General features: G+C 34.6%; 1 protein-coding gene and 1 pseudogene across 8 annotated transcripts in view; one reads left to right on the top strand and one right to left on the bottom strand.

Annotated features, from left to right (window-relative positions):
• ATRX (ATRX chromatin remodeler) overlaps positions 1-27135 on the top strand; it is a 290605-nt gene that overhangs the window by 236151 nt on the left and 27319 nt on the right. For 7 of the 8 annotated variants that reach the window (XM_032331146.1, XM_032331145.1, XM_032331144.1 and 4 more), the window contains 3 exons: positions 2422-2530; positions 24539-24716; positions 25982-26176. In XM_032331146.1, coding sequence (XP_032187037.1) covers positions 2422-2530; positions 24539-24716; positions 25982-26176 — 482 coding nt within the window. Of the gene's footprint in view, positions 1-2421; positions 2531-6225; positions 6429-24538; positions 24717-25981; positions 26177-27135 lie in introns of those variants that run through there. The other variant, XM_032331148.1, reaches the window with a different exon arrangement.
• Positions 12626-13600, bottom strand: LOC116583130 (annotated as a pseudogene).

Genomic DNA, 27135 nt, shown 5'->3' with positions numbered 1-27135 from the left:
ATTAGCAAACCTTAAATTAGCTGTTTACAGAACCCATAATGTATTCCAGGGTTCATTTCATTTTATAAATATAAGGTACCTACCATGTGCAAGGCACAATCTAGATGCTGAGGAAAAAGACGCTAACAAAAAAGAACAGGTCCCTAACCTCCCAGACGCTATACTTTTGTTAGGGAAGACCAATAAGAAACAAACAGGAAATGTATAGTTTAAAAATGCAATGGAGAAATAAAGAAATACTTTAAAGGTGATGGGGAGTTCTGGGGGAAAATATGTAAATTGGTCAGGCAAGGCTTTATTGATGTCCGTCACAGAACTGGGCATGTAGTAGGTCCATAGTAAATATTTGCTGATCTGGCAGGGTATCACATTGTCTGTACCTGGGTATTCTTTAGTTATTTTCCATAGAGAATCATGCTCTGGTGATGCATTTTTTTATGTGCCCCTTAATATTTCAGTGCTAGGTATATACTGGCAGTTTTTAATCTTTGTCACTACTCCCTTCTTTGTTTCTGAGTCCCCTCCTTATTGATATGTCTTTAACATAATGTTCTGGTAGTGCTTCATTATCTGAAAGACAAAGTACCAGAAAAGTTATATCATTTTATTCTACTATCATGAATAAATGGAAAATGCCCATTTTACTCTATACTTATAGTACTGTAATTACATTTTCCCCATCTTTAATGGGTAAAAACAATTGTCATTTTTTTAGTTTTTATTTTCTTACCACTGGCAAGATGAAATATTTTTCCATACGGTTGTTAGTTTATATTTAATTTAATAAATTATCTTCAACAAACATTTGTTTTAATAATCAGTTCAGTTTATCACCACCACCATTACTACTACTACTACTACTACTACTACTACTACTACTGCTGCTACTACTACTACTACTACTACTATGTACTGGACACTGAGCTAGGTTCAAGGAGTATTACAGGAAATCATGTTATAGAGATGATCACATATAAATGTGCCCTAGTAGAGACAGATACAGTTTGATGTGGGATCCTGGGTGATATATTAAGTACTCAGTGAGCTTAATTACTATGTGACAGGCACTGTTCTAAGGGGCTTTTTTCTTACATCAGCTCATTTTAAAAACCTGGGATTTTTAGAAACAATCCATTTTGGTGACTGACCTCTGCTGACTTTTTCACTTTTTAAGTGTTGGATTCACAGAAGTAGTAGTGTGTAGATTATTCTTTTGTATTATCAGAGAAAGGTGAGTATGTTGAAATACTTTAAAAATATTAACATCGTATTTTATTTATGATTAGCATATTAGTTTAATAATTACCCTGTTTGGGTAAACAGTTAATGGAAATGTGACTCCAGATTCTTTTTTATCCAGCCATCTGTCTCAAATTCTTTTTTCCTTAGCTGTGTGTATGCTTTTTTTTCAATTGAAAAAAATAAAAATCACGAATAAATAAATAGACTTTCTTACCAATTGTCAAATTTTCAGCAAGGATATTCTGTGTTTTCAGTATAAGTAAAGATATGGGTAAGTAAGAAACATGGTGAAAAGAACCTTTTAAGGGAAGTACTAAATTTAAGTAAAAAGTTTGCTGAAAGATCTAAATCTCAGTTTTATGAACTTGTTTTTATGTTAAGATTCTTTGATGTGACTCTGGAGGGGAAAAAGTAGTATTACTTTTATAATTTTACAATTGTAAATGTTTTATGTTTACAGTTTACAATGTTTACAATTAAAAGAACTGGGATGGAAATTATGTCATAAAATAGAAAAATGTCTTTAGTACTTAATTTGGTATTTTAGTTTTAATGTGTAAGTCTTGGGTAAATTTTCATCTCACTGTCCAAAAGTTGATCAGTATCAACTTGTTAATAAGGGAGGAAACCTGGCCATTTACAGATTTAATTAAAAGTAAGCTTCATGAACATAATTCAGTTTAACCATATTCTTTTGACAGTTTTAAAGGTTTCTAATCAAGGAAATCTTTTATGAAATTCACATATAGATGAAATACTTTTTCAAAGTACCTTTGCTATTCAGTATCTATTAGAAATAAATCTGTGGGAATTTATTTGTTAATATAGTGAATTACAACTTGATTAAAAAAATTTAGGGGCGCCTGGGTGGCTCAGTGGGTTAAAGCCTCTGCCTTTGGCTTAGGTCATGATCCCAGGGTGCTAGGATCGAGCCCCACATTGGTCTCTCTGCTCAGCAGGGAGCCTGCTTCCTCCTCTCTCTCCCTGCCTGCCTGACTACTTGTAATCTCTGTCTATCAAATAAATAATAATAAAAAATTTTAAAAAATTTGTATTTCACTATGCTATTAAAATATATATAACCAGATCTTAAATGGTGAGCAGGGAAGATCTATTATTACTGGCAGAACAATATATATCAGATATCTCTTTTCTTTTCTTTTCTTACTAAATTTTCAGGTGAAGGGAAGTGGCTGCGAAACATTGACTATTACCGTTTAGATGGTTCTACTACTGCACAATCAAGGAAAAAATGGGCTGAAGAATTTAATGATGAAACTAATGTGAGGTAGGAAACATTTTTTGTTTGTACAGAGAGGTTTTTGTTTTGTTTTGTTTTTGTTTTTGTACAGAGAATTTTTAAAAAACAATTTTAAATCTGGGATGCCTGCGTGGCTCAGTCGGTTAAGTGGCCAGCTCTTGATTTCAGCTCAGGATATGATCTCAGGGTCATGAGATCAAACCCCATATTGGGCTCTGTGCTCAGCTCAGAGTCTGCTCATCCCTCCGCGGCCCTCCCACGCCCTGCTCATCCTCTGTTGCACTTGCACTCTCTTTCTTTCAAGTAAATAAAATCCTTTTTTTAAAAAATCCAAAAACTTTTTAAAAATCTACAAACAGTTGGGGCATCTGGGTTGTTCAGTGTGTTAAGCCTCTGCCTTTGGCTCAGGTTGTGGTTCCGGGGTCCTGGGATTGAGCTCCGCATCGGCCTCTCTGCTTAGTGGAGAGCCTGCTTCCCCTGCTCCTTTCTGCCTGCCTCTCTGCCTACTTGTGATCTCTCTCTCTCTGTGTCAAATAAATAAATAAAATCTTCAAAAAAATCTACAAACAGTGAAGTTCACTTGTTATAGTATATATTTCTAGAATTTTTGACAAATACAAGATAGAGTCAAGATATAAAATGTTTTCATTACCTCTCAAGAAATTAACTCATGGAATTATAGAGTTAGATTAGAGCTTTTTGAGTCTTACTTCTATCATATAGCAAAATATTTGAGATTTATCCATTTTATGCATATGTCAATAGTTTGTTTCTTACTAGTTTGTTTATTGTTGAGTTGTATTCCATTATATGGATGTATTACAGTTTGTTTAGGCATCTCCACTTGAAAGAGTTGTTCTCAGGTTTGGGAGTTAAAATTGAAGGTGCTCTCATGTGTAAATTCTCGTGTGACCCATTGATATTTCTAGGAGTGCAATTGCTGGGTTGTATGATAAGTTTGTGTTTAGCTTTGTAGAAACTGCCACATAGTTTTCCAAAGTAGTTGTACAGTTTTGCATTCCCATCAGCAGTGTATGAGAGTTCCGGTTGCTCTGTATCCCTGTCAACACTTGGTATTGTTGTGTTTGTTTGTTTTTTTAATTATTTCACCAATTCTGATATGTAATGGTATTTCATGTGACTTTAGTTTGCCCTTCCCTAATAATTGGTACAAAGCATCTTTTCATGTACATATTGACCATTTTTATATCATCTTTGGTGACAAATCTGATAGAAGCTTTAAAGTTAAAGTATTCTTCATCTTTTTATCTTCTGCAGAGATTTGAGTCATATATTTTAAACCACTGTAGATATGAGGTGTGTTGTATATGTGTTGTTGTTGCTGGTTTTACCTGTTAGCAATTAACAGACTTGAACTGCATTTGAAAGATAAAAATTAATATGTATACATATGTAGAAACATATGCACACATATCCATACATGTGTGAAAGCATGATCTTTCAGAAAATGTTGAAGATGGGCTTGGTTTAATGACAAGGCCAGAGTATGCCTTAGTCAATGTTTTAAAGCATAAAAGATACTATACTGTGTATGTAAAACATGTTTTATTTCTAGCAGAGTCCTGAGCTACACCTAGGGTTAAGGCTAGAGAAATTCCAGTTAGAAGAATATATTCAATTACCTTATAGAATATCTTAAATAGAATAATTGAAATATATGTATTTAAAATCCATATACTCTGGGAGATCCTAAAAAGGAATGGTTGAGTGCAGTAAAGTTATAAAAACATAGTATTAAATAACTATTAATTTCATTTTTGTAAGAGTACGTTCATTTTTGTATTTTGTTTGCCATGTTCCTAAAAATTACTGTTTCTGCATGAGTGTGAAGTAATTTTATTTTGTAACCCTCATCTAATTTGTCAAACAAACTAAACCTTCCACTTGTTCAGTTTCCCAAATTTGTAAATATAACAGTAGCATATGATTTTCCCATAACATTAGTATTTGATGACCAATGGGGAACAACATTGAAATTTGGATGCTGTGCTGTCATTTTGGTGCAACACTAGCCAATTAACTCCCCTAAACATAGACCAAAAAGTATCTGATTCAGATTCATCTTCTCATTTTCCCTCTTTCCCTCTCCTTCCTCCCATTTTGTGTGTGTGTGTGTGTGTGTGTGTGTATGTATGTATTTATGTAATAGATTTGATGGGTTACTGTTGAGTAGCTAAACCTGTTGAGATTAAATCCATAAATTTTAGAGATCGTATTTGTCTATCTATATTTTGTTTTCTCATGACTCAGTAATTGTCAGGAAATAGAATAAATGTTTTTATGGTAAAGCAGTTGAAAAGACACATTAAGGTAAACTTTAAAGATAATGACCATTTCTAATGTTGTTTTGTGAGACCAGGAAGTTTTTTTTTCAACAGCCTTAGTCCCTGGTTAGCTTTAATATTGTTTTTTTTTAAACTTTTTATTTAAAAATAATTATAGATTCACAGGAACTTGTAAAGATAGTACAAAGAGGTCCTGTGAACACTTCATGTAATTTTCCTTTATATACCTATAATTTCAAAACCAAGAAATTGACACTAGTTCAAAGTATATAGCTTTTTTTTTTATCTCACAGGTATAAGATGTTTTAATTATATTCCTTGGTAATACACAGTTGAAAAATTCTAAATGATACAAGAAATATAATTCAAATGATAAATTGAATTATAGTATTATTAACAAATGTTACTGAATATTAAATTTAGGAGTGTATATCTTTCTGGTCCATAAAGACAGTAAAACAATGAATATTCTCTATACATACACAACACATGTGAATATACACTTTTGTGAATATGTATGTGTGAGTGTATATATGTACATATATTCTTATCTTAAACATAAGATTGTGTTTTTTTTTATTTCTTTTCAGCATAACAGTATTCATTGTTTTTTACTTTTTTTAACACATATGTAGAGACTCCTGTAACGACCCTGAAATCAGGTACATAAATATTCTGTCATCACAGAGATTGCTCTCCTACCACCCTTTTATAGTTATACCCTTCCTTTCTACTAACTTCACTACTATCCCTAACTCCTGGCAATAACTAATTTGTTTTCCATGTTATGATTTTGTCACATCAAGACTGATATAAATGCTATCATACTATATGTGATCTTTTGAGATCTTTTTTTTTATTCAGCATTATTCACTTTAGTTCCATCCAAATTGTCCTGTGTATCAATAGTTCATTCCTTTTTTTTTTTTTTTTTTTACAAAGTAGTATTCCATGGTATGGATATACAGTTTTGTTTAAGACAAACTGTACATCTATTGCAGGACATTTTGGTTGTTTCCAGGTTTGACTATTACAAATAAAGCTGCTGCTGGGGGGAAGCGTCCAGGTGGCTTGGTCAGTTAAGCATCCAGCTCTTGATTTCAGCTCAGGTCATGATCTCAGGGTCCTAGGATCAAGCCCCACAGTGGGCTCCTGCCTCAGCAGAAAGTCTGCTTATCCTCCTCTCCTCATGTCCCTCCCCTGCCTGCTTGCTTACTTGGTCTCTCAAATAAATAAATCTTAAAAAAAAAAAAGCTGCTGTGAATGCTGTTGTACAGGTTTAGTGTAGACCTACAATTTCACTTCTCTAGTATAAATGCCCCGGAGTATAATACCTAGGTTGCCTGGTAAGCGACTGGTGTTTTAACTTCTGAGCTGTTTTCCAGAATGGCTGAACTTTTTTTTTTTTTTTTGCAGTGCCGCCTATAAAGTGTGAAAGGTCAACTTTTTCTGCATCCTTGCCAGCATTTGGTGTTAGCACTATTTTTTATTTTGGATGTTCTGATGGGTGTGTAGTGGTAACTCATTCTGTCTTAAATTTGTTATTTCCCTGATGTCTGGTTATGTTGAACAGTCTTCCCATATGTTTATCTGTTATCTGTAAATCCTCTTTAGTGAAACGTTTCAGTCTTTTCGCCCATTTTGTTAAGTTTTGGAAATTCTTTATGTGATTTAGATATGAAGCATTTGTCACGTATGTGGTTTGCCAGTATTTTCTGCCAGTCTACAGCATGTCTTTTCATCCCCTTCACAAGGTTGTTCACAGAGCAAAACATTTTAGTTTCAATGAAGTCTAGTTTGTTAATTTTAGATATCATGTTTTTGGTGTCAAATCTGTGAATTCTTCCACAAGCCCTAGCTCATACAGATTTTCTCCTTTGCTTTAGTTTTATAGTTTTACATTTTACATTTTGTATTTTATGTTTAAGTCTGAAATGCATTTTGAGGTAATTTTTGTATAAAATGTGAGGTTTGGGTCAAGTTCACTTTTTTCTTTTTCTTGTTTTTTACTTACAGATATCCATTTGCTCTAGCATCATTTGTTTAAAAAAAAAAAAGCCATCCTTCCTCCACCAAATTGCTCTTGCACTTCTGTGAAAAATCAGTTTATTTCTTGGTTCACTATTCTGTTCTATTGGTCTGTATGTCTGTCCTTCTGTCATTGCCACATATTCTTGAATATTTTAGCTGTTAGAGTAAGCTTTAATGACAGGTTGAATGATATCTCCTACTTTATAATACTTTTTCCAAATTGTTTTAGCTAGCCTATTATCTGTGCCTTCATATATAGATTTTAGAATCTTCATATATCTACAAATATCTTGCAAGGCTTGTAATAGGAATTGCATTAAATGTCCACCATTTGGGAAGAACTAATACTTTTACTATATTGAGCCTCCTGTGAACATATTTTTTTCTATTTATATGGATTTTTTCTTTCATCAGTGTTGATAGTTTTCAGTAATAAGTCCTATATTTATTTTGTTATGTTTACACCTAGATATTTTATTTTTCTGAATGACTATATATGATATCATATTTTTAATTTTTTTAAAAGATTTTATTCATTTATTTGACAGACAGAGACCACCAGTAGGCAGAGAGGCAGGCAGAGAGAGGAAGGGAAGCAGGCTTCCCGCTGAGCAGAGAGTCTGATGCGGGACTTGATTCCAGGACCCTGGGATCACGACCTGAGCTGAGGCAGAGGCTTTAACCCACTGAGCCACCCAGGCGCCCCTCATATTTTTAACTTTTAATTTTAACTGTATATGATGTCATATTTTTAATTTTTCTGAATGATTGTTTATGATATCATATTTTTAATATTTAATTTTGCATGTTCATTGCTAGTGTGAAGAGATGGAATTGACTTTTTTTTTTAAAGATTTTATTTATTTATGTGACAGACAGAGATCACAAGTAGGCAGAGAGGCAGGCAGAGAGAGAGAGAGAGAGAGAGAGGGAAGCAGGCTTCCTGCGGAGCAGGGAGCCTGATGCGGGGCTCAATCCCAGGACCCTGAGATCATGACCCGAGCCGAAGGCAGCAGCCCAAACCACTGAGCCACCCAGGCGCCCCATGGAATTGACTTTTGTGTTGATCTTGTTACCTGTGATCTTGCTGAACTCATTTGTTCTAGGAGCTTATTTCATAGATTCTCTCAGATTTTACTAGACCGTTATGTCATCTGCAAGTAAGGATAGTTTTACTCTTTCTACCTTTCTGATCTTTATGCTGGCATTTATTTCCCTTTCTTGCCATATTGCACTGGCCACATTTAATATGTTAAGTAGCAATGAGAGTGAACATTCTTGCATTATTGCTATTAAGAGCATTCTGTGTTGATTAACTATGCTGTTAGCTATATAATTTTTTAGATACTCTTTATCAATTGTAGGAAGTTCCCTTCTGTTCCTAGTTTGATGAGAGTTTTTATTTGAATGGGTATTTAATTTTGTTAGATGCTTTTTCTGTCTTATTTAATATTAATAAGTTTTCTTCCTTAGCCTGTTACATGCTATATTATGTAGATTGATTTTCAAATATTGAACCAGCCTTGCATCCCTGGAATAAACCCCATTTGGTCATGGTGTATAATTCTTTTTGTATATTAAGAATAAAATTGAGAATGCTCTGTTGAGGGATATTTATGAGATAATTGGTTTGTATCCATTTTTTTGGTATTGTCTTTATCTGATTTTGATGTCAGGATAGAGTTGACCTCATAAAATGAATTGAATTTTCTAAAAGAAATGTAGAATTTGTGTTGATTAATCTTAAATTTTTGGTAGAATTTGCCAGTGAAACTTTGTAGCTTTGAAATTTTTGAAGAGCTTTTAAATCACTAATTCAGTTTCCTTAATAGTTATAGGATCATTCAAATTATTTCATATTGAATGAGCTCTGGTAGTTTGTGCCTTTTGAGGAATTGGTTCATTTCAACTAAATTTCAAATTTATGTATAGAATTGTTCATAACATTCCCTTATTGCTGTTCTGATATCTGCAGGGTCTGTGGTAATAGCCTTTCTTTCATTCATGCCATTGGTAATTTGTGTATTTGCATTTTTGACAAAATTTTGCTGGAGCTTTATCATTTTATTTATTTTCTCTACTTTTTTTTCTGTTTTCAGTTTCATCTTGCTTTGACTTTATTTTGCTCATTTTTTTCTTGACTTCCTTGAGGTAGATCTTTGGATTACTAATTTAAGACTTTTCCTTTTTTCTAACATAAGTATTTAGTACTATAAATTTCCCTCTCACCACTGCTTTAGCTGGGTCATATAAATTTTGACATGTTATATTTTCATTTCCATTCAGTTTAGTGTTATTTTTTTCCTCGGAGACGTCCTTTTTGACTCATAGCTAGAAAGTATCTTTAATTTCCAAATATTTGGAGATTTGCATTATTTTGCTGTTATTCTAGTCTGATTCAGTTCTGTGCAGAGAATGTTTTCTTAGGATTTCAGGTCCTTTAAATTTGTTGTTTTGTTATATGGCTGAAGATAGGGTCTATCTTGGTATATTGTATATTAGCCCTTGAAAGAATGTATATTTTGCTGTTGTTGGGTGTTGTGTTCTATAATATAAATCGAGACCATACCTTCTTTGATGGGGTTATGTTCTTCTTTATCCTTGCTAATTTTTGTCTAGTTGGGTTATTGATTTTTGAGAGAGGAAGGTTGAAGCCTCCAACTATAATTGTATGTTTGTTTCTCCTTTCAGTTTTGTGTCTTGTATTTTCAGTTTGTTGTTTGGTGTATACACATTCAGGGTTGCTGTGTCCCTGTCTATCCTTTGTTAAGTTTTTTGCTCTGAAACCTACTTTCTCTCTTACTAATAAAGCCACTCCTACTTTATTTTGATTGTCATTTATATGGTATATCCTTTTTCATCCTTTTACTTTCAACCTACCTATTTCATTATATTTGAAGTGAGCTTCTTGTAGACAGCATATGGTTGGGTCATTTTTTTTTTTTTTACCCATTCTGTGGGTCTCTTTTAAATGGTGTATATAGACCATTTAATTTTTTTAATTGAAGTATAATTGATGTATAACATTACGTTAGTTTCAGATGTATAACTATTTTCATTTAATGTAGGGTTTCAGTCTGCCATTTTATTTTTTGTTCAATTTGCTCTCTTTCTTTTTTTCTGAAATCTTACTCTGCCCTTTCTGTGGATTACTTTTACCTTTTATGAAATTATATTTTTATTCATCTGTACCATTTTGTCTTTCTATAACTTTCATAGTTGTTGCTATAAGTATTATATGGATATAATTTAATATAGTCAACTGATGTTATCAGTTTACCATTTTGATTGAAGTGTAGCAACCTTGTGCTCTTATATCTCTTTCTCTTCCCCATTTATAATGTAATTGTTTTAAGTGAGTATTTTTCTCTACATAAATGGATTACCAGATGGTATAATAATTTTTTCTTGAACTATTAAACATAATTTAGAAAAAATTGAAGAAATATCTTCCTTATTCACTCATTTTTTTGTACTTTATATTGTTTCCTCCAAATGTTTCAGTATTTCTTCTTTTATCATTTCTATTCTTTTTTAGAGAAATTGCTTTAGTCATATTTTTAGGGCAGGTCTGCTAACAACAGATTTTCTGAGTACCTTCATATGAGAATTTCTTGATTTTCCCTTCATTTTTGAAGAGTATTTTAGGTGGATATAGAATTATGTGTTGGCAGTTTTTTCAGTACTTGAAAACTGTCATACCACTTGCTTCAGGGTTTCATAATTTCTTATGAAAAACGTGCCTTTATTATTGAGTTTGGCTTATTATTGAGTTTATTGAATTTCACATATAAGTGATACCATGCAGTATTTATCTTTCTCACTTAGCATTATGTCCTCAAGGTATATTCATGTTGCCACATATGGCAGGATGTCCTTTTATCTCATGGCTGAATACCATCTCATTGTATATATATATACCACATCTTTTTTTATCCTTTCATCTGTTCGTGGGCCCTTAGGTTGTTTTCATATCTTGACTATTGTGGATAATGCTGCAGTAAACACGGGAGGGCATATATCTCTTTGACATATTATTTTCATTTCTTTTATTTAAATGCCCAGAAGTGAAATTGCTGGATCATATTGTAGATCTATTTTTAATATTTTGAGGGACCTCCATATTGTTTTTTCATAGTGGCTAAACCAACAAATGAATGTAGACTACAGTATTTTATTATACTCATTAAGAATCCTAAGAGACTAGAAATTATTCCAACAAGTAAAAAGAAATAATAATTATTTAACATGATGGAGGTGCTAATTGTTGCTACAGTGGCAATCATATTATGGTATATAAATTTATCAAACTAACATGTTATAGGCCTTAATTTTATACAGTATTTCATGTTAAATATATCTTAATTTTTATTTTTTTCTCAAAGAAATTTTTATTTGAAAGGAGACTACTTTTCGTCACATGTATCTTCTAAGGAGTCTATACTATATAATAATTGCCTGCTTAACCATTGTCCCTCTACAAAAATTTCTAACAGCAAAGTATACAATTCCTCTAAGTAATAAATAATAGTTGTCCTTCACTGATTAAGAGAATACTTAAATTTCAATAAATTCAACACAAAAATCACACTTTAAGTCTTCACAGATGTAATTTAAATACAACATGTTTTGTAGGAGTCCACAAGCTTTTTAAATCTCTTTAAAAAATGACGTAATTTTTAGGGTTCAAAAATTTCGTTTTTCAAAAGAAATGAACAAGTGTTTTCCTCTATAGCTTCAGACTTTCTACACTGAACTATATGACTGCTCCATGCCACACCAGACAAACTTGACATGACTGAACTGCTTTACGTGTTACTACCTTCCCCAAAAGAAAGTTAAAAAAGGAGTTCTTCATAAATGGAGGACTCTAGTACTAATGTCTAATACAATACCTAACACAAAAGAAGCTTTAAAAAGATCATTTCTTTCCTCATTTGATTAGCCAGGAGTTAATTTTCTGAAAAAGCAAGGGAAAGCAAAAAAAGAAAAGAAAAGGAAAAAAGAAAGAAAAAGAAAAAAAGGAAAAAAATCGTTCACAAAGTGTAACACTGGGAGTTCCTTTTTTTACTTAAGATGTTTAACTACTCAAAATAAAATTACATCTTTAAAGAATATACTAAAGGGGGTGGAAACAGCAATACAACTGACAAAAGTGTAGATGGTGAATAAACTGAAGATTTTTTAAGGGTTCTTTTTAAGAAGTAAGATGGATTAGAAGCTTGGGGAAATCCAGAATTAAACAAAAAACAAACCCAAAACCCAAAACCAAACCAAAACAAACAAAAAACCGAAAAGCAAACCAAACCAACACACACACACACACACACACACACACACACACACACACATACAGAAAAAGAAAAATATGTCCTCATCTGCAACCATTCTGTGTATCAGTAGCATCTTGGGCTATAGGAACGAGATCTTTTATTTTTTTAAATTTTTTATTTTTTATAAACATATATTTTTATCCCCAGGGGTACAGGTCTGTAAATCGCCAGGTTTATACACTTCACAGCACTCACCATAGTACATACCCTCCCCATTGTCCATAATCCCACCCCCACAACCCCCCTCCCCCAGCAACCTTCAGTTTGTTTTGTGAGATTAAGAGTCACTTATGGTTTGTCTCCCTCCCAATCCCATCTTGTTTCATTTATTCTTCTCCTACCCCCTTAACCCCCCATGTTCCATCTCCACTTCCTCATATCAGGGAGATCATATAATAGTTGTCTTTCTCAGATTGACTAATTTTGCTAAGCATGATACCCTCTAGTAGGAACAAGATCTTGATCATGATCTGTACCGACTGTAGTAAGGAGAAGGTGATCATCTTCTGTACCGGTAATCAGAGTCTTCATATCTGTCATATCCACGATCATATCCTCTGTCATAGTAAGAATCTCGATACCTGCCACCTCCTCTACCTCCACCACCACCTCCACCACTGCCACCACCACTATGAGTTGGTCTGCCCATGTAGATGCCAGGTGTTAGGTGTGTGCGCTCTCTTGGTAATAGAATAATCCACTCGAATTCTTCTACCATCCACCTCCATTCCATTTGCCCTTTCCATAGCCTCCTTTGAGTCATCTATTCTTTCAAAATAAACAAAAGCAAATCCTTGTGACCGACCAGTTCACTGATCATAAACCACATTGACACCACTCAATGGTCCATATCGAGAAAATACTTCACGAAGATCTCTCTCTGTTATGTATAAACTGAGGCCAAACACCTCCAAGACAGGTGTTGGGATCTGGATTTGCCCTGCTGCCTGTATGTCTTCTCCAGTTAGACATTGGAGAATGACTTCAGCTTCTTCAACGCCAGTATTCTGGTGTGTATGACCTACTTCGAGATCGTCTCCTATGAGAGTGAGAATGGGATCTGGATCGAGTGTAACATCTATGAGAATGCCTCCTTGACCTCGACCTGGATTTTGATCTTGATCAAGAATGGGATTCTGAGTGTTTGGAAACCCTTGAGAGACTACGAGACCCTGACCTGCTCTCCGATTTTACACGAGCAGGAGTTCCCATTGGAGATTTTGACTGAGAGCGAGACTCTCTGCCCTCGAAGTTGTTCTCCTCTACATCACTCATGTCGGCCAGGTGCTCCCCAGAACTAAATAAGAGACAAGTCTCAGCTTGAGGGTCGATGGCCTAATCAACTGCTGACTGGACCATGGGGAGGAGGAAAGACTCAGCAACAGCGGCCGCTCCACTCCACCCCCACTCGGTCGCAGGCTCCGGCAAACTGGCGGTCGCCCCGCCAGAAACCTTCTGGCCTCCTCTATATCTTAATTATTTTTAAAAACCTTGTTTTTCAAATCATTTTTCTTTCCTGTCAGTAGTTTCTGTTTCTTGCTTCTTTCAAGATGTTTTTGTCTTAGTTTCAGAAGTTTGACTGTGGTGTGTCTTGGCATTAATTTCTTTGGGTTTGTCCTGTTTATGGTTCATTCAACTTCTTGAATCTATAAGTTTATGTTTTTTCTAAATTTTGGTAATTTTCAGCCATTATTTCTTTCAAGTACTATTATAACCCCTTCTTTTTTTTTCCTCCTCTTCTTTTAGGACTCCCAAAGACAAGAATGTTAAATCTATTATTATATTTTTATAGGTCCCTCAGCCTATGTTTGGTTTTTCTGGGTTTTTAAAATTTGATTTCTACCTATTTTTTAGATTGGGTCATTTCTATTGGTCTGTTTCAAAGTTCCTGAATCTCTGTTTTTTATATACTACTGTTTCGTCCATCTGTTGAGTTTTTTATTTTATTTATCAGTTCTGAAATGTCTATTTGGTTCTTCTTTATGTCTTTTATTTCTCCTTTGAGGCTTTCTGCTTTTTTCCATTTGTCTCAGGTATGTTATTAATTGCTTAATGAAGCATTTTCATAAATGTATCTACTTGTTCCAATCTTTGTCAGACAATTCTAACATTTATGTCATTTCAGTGTTGGTGTCTGCTAATTGTCTTTTCTCATTTAAGTTGAGATTTTACTAGTTCTTGTTATGACAGAGATCTTTTTTTTTTTTTTAATTTATCTGACAGACAGAGACTACAAGTAGGCAGAGAGGCAGTCAGAGAGAGGAGGAAGCAGGCTCCCCGCCGAGCAGAGAGCCCAACGCGGGGCTCGATCCCAGGACCCTGGGATCACGACCCGAGCCGAAGGCAGAGGCTTTAACCCACTGAGCCACCCAGGCGCCCCGACAGAGATCTTTTTTAACTGGACATTTTATTATGTCATGAAACTGGATCTTACTTAAATCTTTTATAGCAGGCCTCTTTTGACACATGTTCTGTTGGAAAATGAGGTGCCCCACCTAATTTACTGTCAGTTGAGAGCGGGAGTTCAATCTACCCACTAGGTTTCTGCCAATCCTGTCCTGGCTGGGAGGGTTAGAACTGCCTATTCACAGCCTCTATCTGACTGGCCTCCACTGACACTACAGAGGTATCTCATTACTGTTTGAGTTGTGGTATAATTCCCGACTCTCCACTAGTCCTCCTTAAATACTATCCTAGTAGGGAGGGAGAGGGTTTTTCTTGTAACTGCTGGATGAAGATGGATGTCTGGTTTCCTTACATGGTCTTTACTGACACTCCTGGATTGAGGGGAAGACTGTTAAATCAGTCTTCTCTGACACTACTCTGGCAATGCCTTGTTACAACTAGGTGAGGGTAGCAGTCCGAACGCCCCACTTAGCCTTTAGTGACAAGGGTGGAAGTGCACCACATTTTTCTGTACTGTTTGACTAGAATTGAGTGGTGTTTTAAAGTTTTCTGTCTTTCAAGGTGCCCCTTTTTTGGCCCTTCAGCTAGTGAGAGCAGGATTTTCCTGGGAGATTTTTTTGGGCGACATCCAGTGGCATTTCCAGGTTGCTGCGTTCTTTAGCACTCATTTTGTGATTTATGAGACAAAAAGAAAGCCTATGGAACTCAGTGCCATGTTGTTCCTCAGGACTCAAGGTCCCTAGCCAGTCTGTCTCCTCCTCACTTTTCAGAAACTATTTATGATTGTTTTATATATAATGTCCTGGGTCTTTAGCTTTACTTATTGTGAGGAATAGGGAACAGTATGTCTACTCTCATCTTCCTAGAAGTGGAAGTCCAAAGATTCAACTTTTTAAAGATTATTCTGTCATTTGGCAAACATATATATGTGTTTCTGTTGTGTATGTGCCCAGAATTGAGATTGCTTAGTGATAATGTGTACACATTCAGCTTTAGTTTATGCCAAAACATTTTTCCAAAATGGTTGTACCAATTTGCACTCCCCTAGTAGCATATGGATGTTTCAGTTGTTCTCTCTCATCATCACTTGACAGTGTCTGTTTTTTTTTAAGTTGTTGTGACAGATATGTATTGGTAAGATTTAATAGTCTTCTTTTTAATATTTTATTTATTTATTCGAGAGAGAGAGCGAGAGGGAGAAGCAGTCCCCACTGAGCAGGGAGCCCAACGTGGGGTTCAGTCCCAGGACCCTGAGATCATGACCTGAGCCACAGGCAGCCACTTAACTGACTGAGCCACCCAGGTGCCCCAAGACTTAATAGTCTTAGTCTGTACTTCCCTTATGACTAACTCCAAATGGTTTGTAGATTTAAATGTGGAAGCTAAAACAAAAGTTTAGAAGGAAACAGGAAAGAATATTTTCCTAATCTTGCATTAAGAAAACTCGTAAGGGCACCTAGGTAGCTCAGTCAGTTAAGTGTCCAACTCTTGATTTTGGCTCAATAATGATTTCAGGGTCATGAGATTGAGCCCTGCTTTGAGCTCCTTGCTCAGTGGGGTGTCTGCTTGAGAATCTCTTTCTACCTCTGCCCCTTCCCCCCTTGAATGCTTGCTGTCTGTCTCTTAAAAAAAAAAAGAAAAAAGAAAACTTTCATAAACAGGACACACAAAGTACTAACCATAAAAGGAAATATAGATAAGTTGAACTTCATTAAAATTAACACTTTCTTGTCATCAAAGGAATTTCATATTAAAAATGAAAAGGCAAGGGGTGCCTGGGTGACTCAGTTTATGTCTGACTCTTGATTTCATGATCTCAGGGTCATGGAATTGAACCCTGAGTCAGGCTTCACGTTCCAGCGTAGAGTCTGCTTGTCCCTCTCCCTCTGCTCCTCCTCCCCCGCTCGCTCTCTCTTACTTTCTGTCTCTCGCACTGTCTTGCTCTCTCCTCGCAAATAAATAAATAAATAATTTTTTAAAAGAATTAAAATGTAAGCTACAAAGTAGGAGAATCTGATTTCTAATTTTTAAAGATAATATGGAAAAACACAAAGACAATAAATGTTGTTATTTATAATTCAGTAGACCAGATATAACTATGGTTAGAGTTTCTATGCTTATATAGACCTTTTTGGGGGGGTTGAGTTTGTTTTCATTTTTTTATTGAAGTATAATTAACATACAGTGTTTGATTAGTTTCAGGTACAGAATATAATTCAGTAATTTTATGCATTAGTCAGTGCTCATCAAAATAAGCATACTCTTGATCCCCTTCATCTGTTTCATCCCTCCCCTACACAGTTCCCCTTGGCAACAATCAGTTTGTTCTCTGTATTTGAGAATCTGGTTTTTTGTCTCTTTTTTGTTTGTTCATTTTTTTCTTAAATTCCACAAATATCATATGATGGGATATCATATGGTATTTGTCTTTCTCTTTCTAACTTACTTCACTTAGCAGGTCCATCCCAGGTCCATCCATGTTGTCTCAAGTGGCACGATCTTGTTTTTTTATGGCTGAGTATTATTCCATTGTGTGTGTGTGGCACACACATACACCCATCTTCTTTATCCATTCATTTATCAGTGGGCACTTGGGTTGCTTCCATATCTTGGCTATTGTAAATAATACTGCTGTAAATAAACATAGGGGTGCATATATCTTTTTGCAGTAGTGCTTTCATTTTCTTTGGGTAAATAACCAGTAGTGGAATTATTAAATCATATGGTAATTCTATTTTTAATTTTTTGAGGAGCCTCCATACTGTTTTCCACAGTGGCTCTATAAGTTTGCATCCCGACCAACAATGCATGAGGGTTCTTTTTTCTCTCCATCCTCATTAACACTTGTTATTTATTGTGTTTTTGATTTTAGCCATTCTGACAGGTATGAGATGATACCTCATTGTGGTTTTGATTTGCATTTCCTTGTTGGTTAATGATGTTGCGCATCTTTTCATGTGTCTGTTGGTCATCTGTATGTCCTATTTGGAAAAAGGTCTATTCAGATTCTCTGCCCGTTTATTAATAGAATTATTTGGGTTTTTTGGTGTTGAGTTGTATAAGCTCTTTATATATTTTGAATATTAACTCCTTATTGGATATGTCATTTGCAGATATCTAGGAGAAGCTATTCTTTTTTTTTTTTAAAGATTTTATTTATTTATTTGACACACAGAGATCACAAGTAGGCAGAGAGGCAGGCAGAGAGTGAGAGAGGGAAGCAGGCTCCCCGCTGAGCAGAGAGCCCGATGCGGGACTCGATCCCAGGACCCCGAGATCATGACCCGAGCCGAAGGCAGCGGCTTAACCCACTGAGCCACCCAGGCGCCCTAGGAGAAGCTATTCTTAATACATAGATCCAAAAAGGACTCTTACTCAGAAAATACAAAGAATTCTTAAAAATAAGTAGGATAAACCAGACATTCCCATAAAAAGATGAGAAAAGAACTTCAAAAGGATTTTACAAAAGATGGTATGCATATGGCCAATAAACATACAAAAAGGTGCTCATCATTATTAATCATCAGAGAAATGCAAGTTAAAAACGTTTTTGACAAAGGTGCAGAAGTGTTTCAGTGAAGGGAGGATAGTCTCTTCAACAAATGGAATTGAAACAATTGGATATTCATAAACTAAAACGAACCTTGACATAACCCTAACCCCCATTCAAAAATTGAGTCAAAAAGGGTCATAAATCTGAATGTGAAACATTGTACTTATTAAGAAAGCATAGAAGAAAATCTTAAGAAGCTAATTTAGGTAAAAAGTTTTTAGTCATGACACCAAAGGGATAAAATCCATTAAAGAAAAAAGTCAATAATTGTACAATCAAAATTAAAAACTTTGGTCTATAAATGACCCTGTTAAGAAAAGGAAATACAAACCACAGGCTTGGAGAAAATATTTGCAAATAGCATATCTAATAAAGGACTCATGTTCAGAATATATAAAAATCCTTTAAATGTGACATTAAGAAAACAAATAACAATTTTCACCTAGAAAATGGACCAAGGACTTAAACTGACATTTCATTTAAGAGGATCTATGCATGGCAAATAAGCACTTGAAAAGATGTTCATCACTAGCCAACAGGGAAATGTAAACTGAAATCACAACTGGATAGAAAGTTCACGTCTGTCAGAATGGCTAAAATAAAAGAAAGTGATACTACCAAATGCTGGTAAGGACACAGAGAAACTGGATCTCACCCACAGTGCTGGTGAGAATATAAAATGGCACAGCTGCTCTTCCTGGGAAACAACTGGATGTTTTAAAAAAAAAAAAAAGAAGAAAGAAACGAACATATTCTTAACCATACAACACTGCAGTCACAGTTTTGGAAATCTATGCCAGATAAATGAAAACTTATTTTCACATAGAAACCTATATACACAGGGGCGCCTGGGTGGCTCAGTGGGTTAAAGCCTCTGCCTTCAGCTCGGGTCATGATCCTGGGGTCCTGGGATCGAGCCCCACATCGGGCTCTCTGCTCAGCAGGGAGCCTGCTTCCCCCTCTCTCTGCCTTCCTCTCTGCCTAATTGTGATCTCTCTCTCTCAAATAAATAAATAAAATCTTTAAAAAAAAAAAGAAGCCTATACATAGTTGTTTGTAGCACCTTTATTTATAATAGTCAAAAACTGGGAATAATCCAAGTGTCTTAAAACATGTGAATGGATAAACAAATTATATTGTAGCTATATATTGAAATAGTTCTCAGCAACAGAAAGGAATGAACTATTGATACTGATCCAGAGAACTTGGATGAATCTCAAGAGCAATATGGTGAGTGAAAAATTCCACTTTCAAAAGGTTACGTACAATATAATTCCTTTCATATGGCATTCTTGATATGAAACAATTATAGTTGCTAGAAATTAGGGGTGGTGGGGGAAGGTGTAAATACTGAGGGATAACACAAAAGAGGGCTTTTTCTTGTGGTGATGGAACAGTTTTGTGCCTATGGTTGTGTGAGTCTACATACATGATAAATTTCATGAAGCTATACACAAACAAAAAAACACCTGTAAAAACTGGTGAAATTAAATAACCCTGAGTTCACAGTATTGTACAAACATCAATTTCCTGGTTTGACAATGTATTCTAGTTATGTAAGTTAGTGCCATTATGGAGAGCTGGATGAGGGGTACAGTGGAACTCTCTATACTACTGTTACAAAGTCTTATGAATCTTAAGCTATTTTTTTTAAAGTTTACAATAATGACAGGTAATACCATGAGTTATCAAGGATCTGGAACACACTGCTGGTGGGAAGGTAAATTGGAATAACCACTTTGGGGAACTACTTGTTCAGCTTTAACAATGCTATATACATACCCTGTGAGCCAGCAGTTCTACTCTTGGGTATATACCTAATAGAAATGCTTACATGTCTTTACCAAACATGCCCAGAGGGTTTATAGCAGCATTATTCAAATAGTTCATATTTTAATTGTGTTTGAGTGTATATTTTAATACTGATGTTTAGTATTAGGAAAATCTAAAAATATTATAATTAGCTTGTCTCAGTATGGATTTATATATTCTGTATTGAATAATATTAGAAGTTAAATAGTTGTAAAATAATTCTTACTACTTACTTACTTGACTTTGTTTATTTTTCTTTTGGACACAAAATTAAACAGTTCTGCTTCCCACTTACATGCTTTTAAAAACCAGAATATGTCATTGATCACATCAATAACGTGTAAATCAGTACCTCCATTATTGTAAATTAAACTGATTTTTTAAATTTTATTTATTTATTTGACAGAGAGAGTGAGAGATTACAAGTAGGCAGAGCAGCAGGCAGAGAAAGAGGGGAAAGCAGGCTCCCTGCTGAGCAGAGAGCCCAGTGTGGGGCTCAGTCCCAGGACCCTGAGATCATGACCTGAGCCGAAGGCAGAGACTTAACCCACTGAGCCACCCAGGTGCCCCTAGACTGCTTATTTTTATGTTTTTTTTTTGTCTTATAGTTGCACTCCTTTAGGGCAATGAGTGGGTATTTTTTCATCTTTTGTATTAGCAGTCTAATTCAGTACTTGGGATGTATAGCAATTTGATAAACATGCTTATTAAGCCCATTCAACTACCAAAGAATTTTGAAGTTATCTACAGGGTTTCCTGGTATGCGTGTGTGTGTATTTAACCTACGTAGTTTATGCCATTCTGTATGCTTGATCCTTTTACTGGTGTAGAATAGATATAAATAACTGGAATAATTGTGGTGCCCCAGTTGTCCATAATCCCTTAAATATGTCCATTAATTAAACAAAGCACAGTTTGTTCTCTGTAGTAATACAGAGAAATGTAAAGAAAATAAGTATCATAATTTCATTGACCAAAGAGAATTGTTAACGTTGTATGTATGTATATGTTTTGTTTCTTAGTGCAGTTGCAGTTATACTTAATAATGTTCTATATCCTGCTTTTTTTCCACATAATATTGTAGGTTTTTATTGGTAATGTAACTCATTGAATAGGCAGAGTGTAATCTAGTCCTTTGTGTTGTACATATTCTTTATTTTCAACCTTATGATCTTATCTATAACTGTGAATGAATATATTTTCTTGCATTTGTTAATTTCTGTAGCCTATGTTCTTAGATATGTGGTAACTCCAAGTAAATATAAAACATGAATTTAGCACCTGTGTTTATTTTCTGCAGGATTTTACTTAATTCTAAGCTCTCTCCTGTTATTTAAATTTTGAGCATCTTTGCATTTTAGTGTATAATACTATATATATAGTCAGTATGGCATTTTAGTTATTTATTTTCCTTCATGAAATTACAGAAAGTAAGGCTTGGTGTATAAAGGCGTTTTGAAAGTGTGCTATATTCCAGGGGTTTTCTCACTCCTAAGTTGGCCAACAGTGAACAAATAATATAGTCATCCAGTGGAATATTATTTAGCTGCCAAGCATGGTGTTTACCAAGATATTTGAGGAAATGCTCATAATATAAACTATATACACAGATACCATATCTATGGAAAACCAAAAATATATACACTTAGAAAAATACCATAACTTGAAAGGAGTTTGTTTCTGGGGAATGGAACTGAGTAGGTTTTTTTCTTTAGATTTGTTTATATTTTTAAAAATGTTACATAAAATCTTTCTAAATTGGTTTTATTTATATTGAAGTAATATATTAACATATTTTTAAAAAACGGTTCTATAAGGCTTGAGATCAAAACCAGTCCCTTGACCAACCCCTTCCTACACATGGTACATATGACTTGCTCCAGGTAACAGGTTTCAGCTCTTGGCAATTCTCCTGGTATTTACTTTCATATATCCTTTCTAAAATCTAAGATGGGAATTTACCCACATGCATATGCATGCTTTTCCTTATTTATTTTCCCAAAATATTTTTTATAATATTTGGAGTGTTTGCTTTATTGTGATTATGTAAATATTCACACACAAGCCATTTACAATACTATGATTACTTTTCCCTTTTTCATGCACATGTTCATTTTTGTTCAATTAATGGTTTCTGTTTTAACATTTGCTTAGTTTTCTATGAACCTGTCAACTAATTCATTCCCACATTCTCAGAAATTTAGATTCTTGTGTTACAGCACAGCATGCAATTTATTAGTTTCCTTCTTTTTTAAATTTATTGTTTAGGTTTTTATTTAAATTCTAGTTATTTAACATTTAGTGTAATTGAGGTTTCAGGAGTAGAAATTAGTAATTCATCACTTACATATAACACCCAGTGCTCATCACAAGTGCCCTCCTTAATACCCATGTCCCCTCCAGCTGCCCTCACTTTGTTCTCTACAGTTCAGAGTCGCTTATGGTTTGCCTCCCTCTCTGTTTTCCCCTATGTTTATCTGTTTTCTTGATTCCAAAAATGAGTGAAATCATATGCTATTTGTCTTTCTCTGACTTATTTTGCTTAGCATAATACACTCTAGTTCCATCCACATCATGGCTAACGGCAAGATTTCATTCTTTTTGATGGCAGAATAATATTCCACTCTGTCTGTGTCTGTGTCTGTGTCTGTGTGTACACATGTGCACACCCACACCCACCCCACATCTTTTTTATCCATTCATTGGTCATGGGCTCTTTCCATATTTTGGCTCTTGTGGGCATTGCTCTTATAAACATTAGGAGTGCATGTGTGCCTTTGAATCAGTATTTTTATATCCTTTGGCTAAATAACTAGTAGTGTAATTGCTGGGTACTTCTATTTTTAACATCTTGAGGAATCTCCATACTGTTTTCCAAAGTGGCTGTACCAGCTTGTATTCCCACCAACAGAGTAAGAGGATTCCCCTTTCTCTGCATGCTCTCCAACACCTGTCATTTCCTCTGTTATTAATTTTAGTCATTCTGACCTGTGTGAGGTAGTATCTCATTGTGATTTTGATTTGTATTTCCCTGATGATGAGTGGTGTTGAGCATCTTTTCATATGTCTGTTAGCTATTTGTATGTCTTCTTTGGAAAAGTGTTTTTTCATGTCTTCTGCCCATTTCTTAACTGGGTTATTTGTTTTTTGGGTATTGAGTTTGTTAAGTTCTTTATAGATTTTAGATACTAACCTTTTCATCAGTTATGTCGTTTGCAAATATCTTCCCCATTCTGTGGGCTGCCTTTTAGTTTTGTTGTTTCTTTCACTGTGCAGAAGATTTTTACCTTGATGAAGTTGCACTAGTTCATGTTTGCTTTTTCTCCCTTGCCTCAGGAGATGTATCTTCTAAGAAGTTGCTGTGGCTATTGTCAGAGAGGTTGCTGCCTGTGTTCTCCTCTAGGATTTTGATGGATGCCTGTCTCACATTTAGGTCTTTCATCCATTTTGAATTTATTTTTGTGTGTGGTGGAAGAAAGTGGTCCTTTCATTCTTATGCATGTGGCTGTCCAATTTCCCAACACCATTTGTTGAGGAGATTGCCTTTTTTCCACTGGGCATTCTTTTCCTGCTTTGTCAAAGATTAGTTGACCATAGAGTTGAGGGTCCTTTTCTAGATTTTCTAGTCTGTTACATTGATAAATGTGTCTGTTTATATGCCAGTACCATATTGTCTTGATCACTACAGCTTTGTCATATAGCTTGAAGTCTGAAATTATGATACCTCCAGCTTTACTTTTCATTTTCAAGATGGCCTGGCTATTCACGATGTTTTGTGGTTCCATACATATTTTAGGATTGTTCTAGCTTTGTGAAAAATACTTTCATGATTGCATTAAATGTGTAGATTGGTTTTCATAGTTTAGACATTTTAATAATATTTGTTCTTCCTATCCAGGAGTATGGAATGTTTATCCATTTCTTTGTGTCCTCTTCAATTTCTTCAATAAGTGTTCTGTAGTTCTTAGAGTACAGATATTTTACCTCTTTGATTAGGTTTATTCCCAGATATCTTACAGTTAGTTTTTGGTCTTTCTTCTTCTTCTTTTTTTTTTAACACATCCTTCCTGGAGCCCTCTTTCTTCTTGCTTCAATTTTAACTACTTTAGTATCTTGCATCTGTCTAACCTCTCCCTGTGTTTATTACATATTCTCTCTGTATGTCATTACACTATATTACAATTGCCTTTCACTCATCCCTACTACAGTTAGGCCCTTGCGCACTGTCCTTTATTTTGATATATTTAGCTATTGCTCATAACAGTACTGAACGCAGTATGAACTTTGGAGTTAAACATGGATTTTCTACATTTACTGATCTGTACATACCTTGAATACTCTGTAAACATGTGCTTTCCATATATATCTTTATTCCTAAATCAGACTCTCGTTTGCCAGCAGTAGGATTCTTCCTGTACATATAAATCATCAACCTGACTCCTTAGACATGTCTTGTTTTCATCAGTAAGTGAGAATGAATTCTTTGAACTCCTAATTGTTCAGAAAACCACCTTAGGATTAAAAAGTCATATCATAATTAAAATATCTATGGAGAACTTATTACTAAAGCATTTATGCATGTTTTTATTTTCAGAGGACGATTGTTTATCATTTCCACCAAAGCAGGATCTCTTGGAATTAATTTGGTAGCTGCCAATCGAGTGATTATATTTGATGCTTCTTGGAATCCATCTTATGACATCCAGAGTATATTCCGAGTGTATCGCTTTGGACAGACTAAACCTGTGTATGTATATAGGTTCTTAGCTCAGGTAGGTTTACAGTTTGTATTTTCTTTTTTCATAGTGAAAGGTTGGGTGAAATTGATAATGTTTTTAGAGTGCCAAACATGTATACATTATAGAGAAGCAAATGAATTTGAAAACATCAACCCTAATCCTATACATAAAGCAGCAGAGGTCAATTTTGGCTTCTTAGGATTTTCTGTTTTGTAGTTCATCCATGTCTATAATGTCAGCTTTCTCAGATTGAGATGGATTTGCATGGGTAAACAGGTTTAGAATTTTCTTGCCCGTTCAAAAAAGTTAAACATTTATAGTTCTTTTACTTAGCATACATAGAAAAGCAAATAAGTTAATCTGATTTGCTTATAGATGTAGAGGTCAAATGATCATTGTCTTGAGTGGCTACTAGATACTCTCTTAATTTGAAGAACATGGGTTAGTACGAAGAAAAAGTTAACTTATAATGACAAAAAAATCATTACAAAGAATATTAAATACCTTCTAGGAAAAGAATATTAAAGTCATTTCCTTTAAATATAAACTCAGATATTAAAAAACAAACTGAAATTTAAGAAAAACGAGTAAAACCAAAGAGGTGGATGCAGTATAAGGTAATACAGGTTTATGGAATCAAGTTGCCTTTTTACTGTTACACATGTTTTGGGAACAGATGCGATTCTCTCCACCTGCCTCCAAATCTGGGCTTCTAAACCAGAGACTGAGTTATATTGGTAGATCAGTCCTCACTCTTTTGATCTTCTGTGGTACTTAATATAATTGGCAAACTGCAGAGTAACCCCTTTCCTGTCATTTAAGTTAAAAGCTCCTTTACATTCTGGCTTAAAATGATATATATGTAGTAGATAAGGCATTTTATTTGTTAATTTTCTATCCCGAAATGATAGAAAGTAAGACTTGATAGAAAGGTTTTTTTATAGTAACTATTGAGCGCTTATATTCCACCGAGAAGGTACGAAACTGCTTTCTTGAATTACTATTTTTATAACCCTCTAAAATGTCATTTCATGTACTTTATTTCTGTTCACCTTGGTATCTAACTACTCTTCTACTTCCACTAAGTACAGAAATATGTAAAGCAAAACTTGAATGTATATTGGTCAGATAATACAGGATGATTATCAGTAATATACTTTTCTTTTTTCTTAAGGTAAACTATGGTGAACAGATGAAATCTCTCATGAATTAAGCAGCATTGCTAATAAAACTTGCTCTATGGGAGTATATCACTATGAAGTTTTGTTATTTATATATTATTCCTTCTTTTTACAAAGGGAACCATGGAAGATAAGATTTATGATCGGCAAGTAACTAAGCAGTCGCTGTCTTTCCGAGTTGTTGATCAGCAGCAGGTTGAGCGTCATTTTACCATGAATGAGCTTACTGAACTTTATACTTTTGAGCCAGACTTACTAGATGACCCTAATTCAGAAAAAAAGAAGAAGAGGGATACTCCCATGCTGCCAAAGGTAAACATCTTTAGATTATTAGCTTAAAAAAGAAAAAAAAAACCTACCATGGACCAAAGATACTTTACTATTATGGTGAAAGTTAGTCATTTAACTAAGGCTGTATTTCAGAATGTTTCAAAAAGAATAAAATCGTATTTCAATAAGAGGGTGCTTAGTCCTCCACATAAAACTGCAGAAAGATACTATAATCTGAAATGTGTATTTTATGCCAAGTAAAAATTTCAGCCCTGTGGGAAAAAGTTGCTGTGCAGAAACCGTAAAGGAAATAGTATGTTTCTCTTTTAATAATCTCCAGTAGAGGTCATATATAATTTTAATATTTCTATATGAAATTGAAATATATCTTCCTTAACATTCTTTGCTGTCATATAGCAGTTAGGAATCAGCAAATAAAAGTGTCTCTTGATATTTTTCACTGTCACAAAGCGAGTAAGACTTTCACACTTGGAAAAGGATGCTTTTAGAGGTAATCTTGTCAAGCCCTTATATTTTATGTAAGTGGGGAAACCTAGGGTCAGAGATATTCAGTGACTTGCCCATGGTTTCCAGCTAATAAGTGGCAGAGCCAGGAGTAGTATCTACATCTGTCTTCTGGTCCATTGTTCTTGGATTTTAAAAAAGACATTATTTAGATTAGTATAGAAATTTATTATGACGGTAGATATCATTTTGACCCTTTTGAACGTAAGAGAAAGCCACATGTTCTCTGGTCTAAAATAATGATCTAAATATGTTCAAACATATTCTAGTTAATCTAAAAGGCCATTTTAGGGGGAATTGTTGAGGGGTTGCTTTTCGTGTTGTCTTGGCTTCAAATTCAAGCACTTAATGTTCCATGTAGCTGAGACTTGAAAGAGCAGCTCCCCAGTTTATGGTATCACTCTACCAAAGTAACTTTAGTCATTTGTTTAAAAAGGAAAAATAAAACAAAACAGAAAAGCCCCCAAACCTCCTAT

Source organism: Mustela erminea, chromosome X (assembly GCF_009829155.1).
Source record: "Mustela erminea isolate mMusErm1 chromosome X, mMusErm1.Pri, whole genome shotgun sequence".
NCBI lineage: Eukaryota > Metazoa > Chordata > Mammalia > Carnivora > Mustelidae > Mustela > Mustela erminea.
The sequence above is the reverse complement of the archived record's forward strand: the minus strand, read 5'-3'. Positions and strand labels throughout refer to the sequence as shown.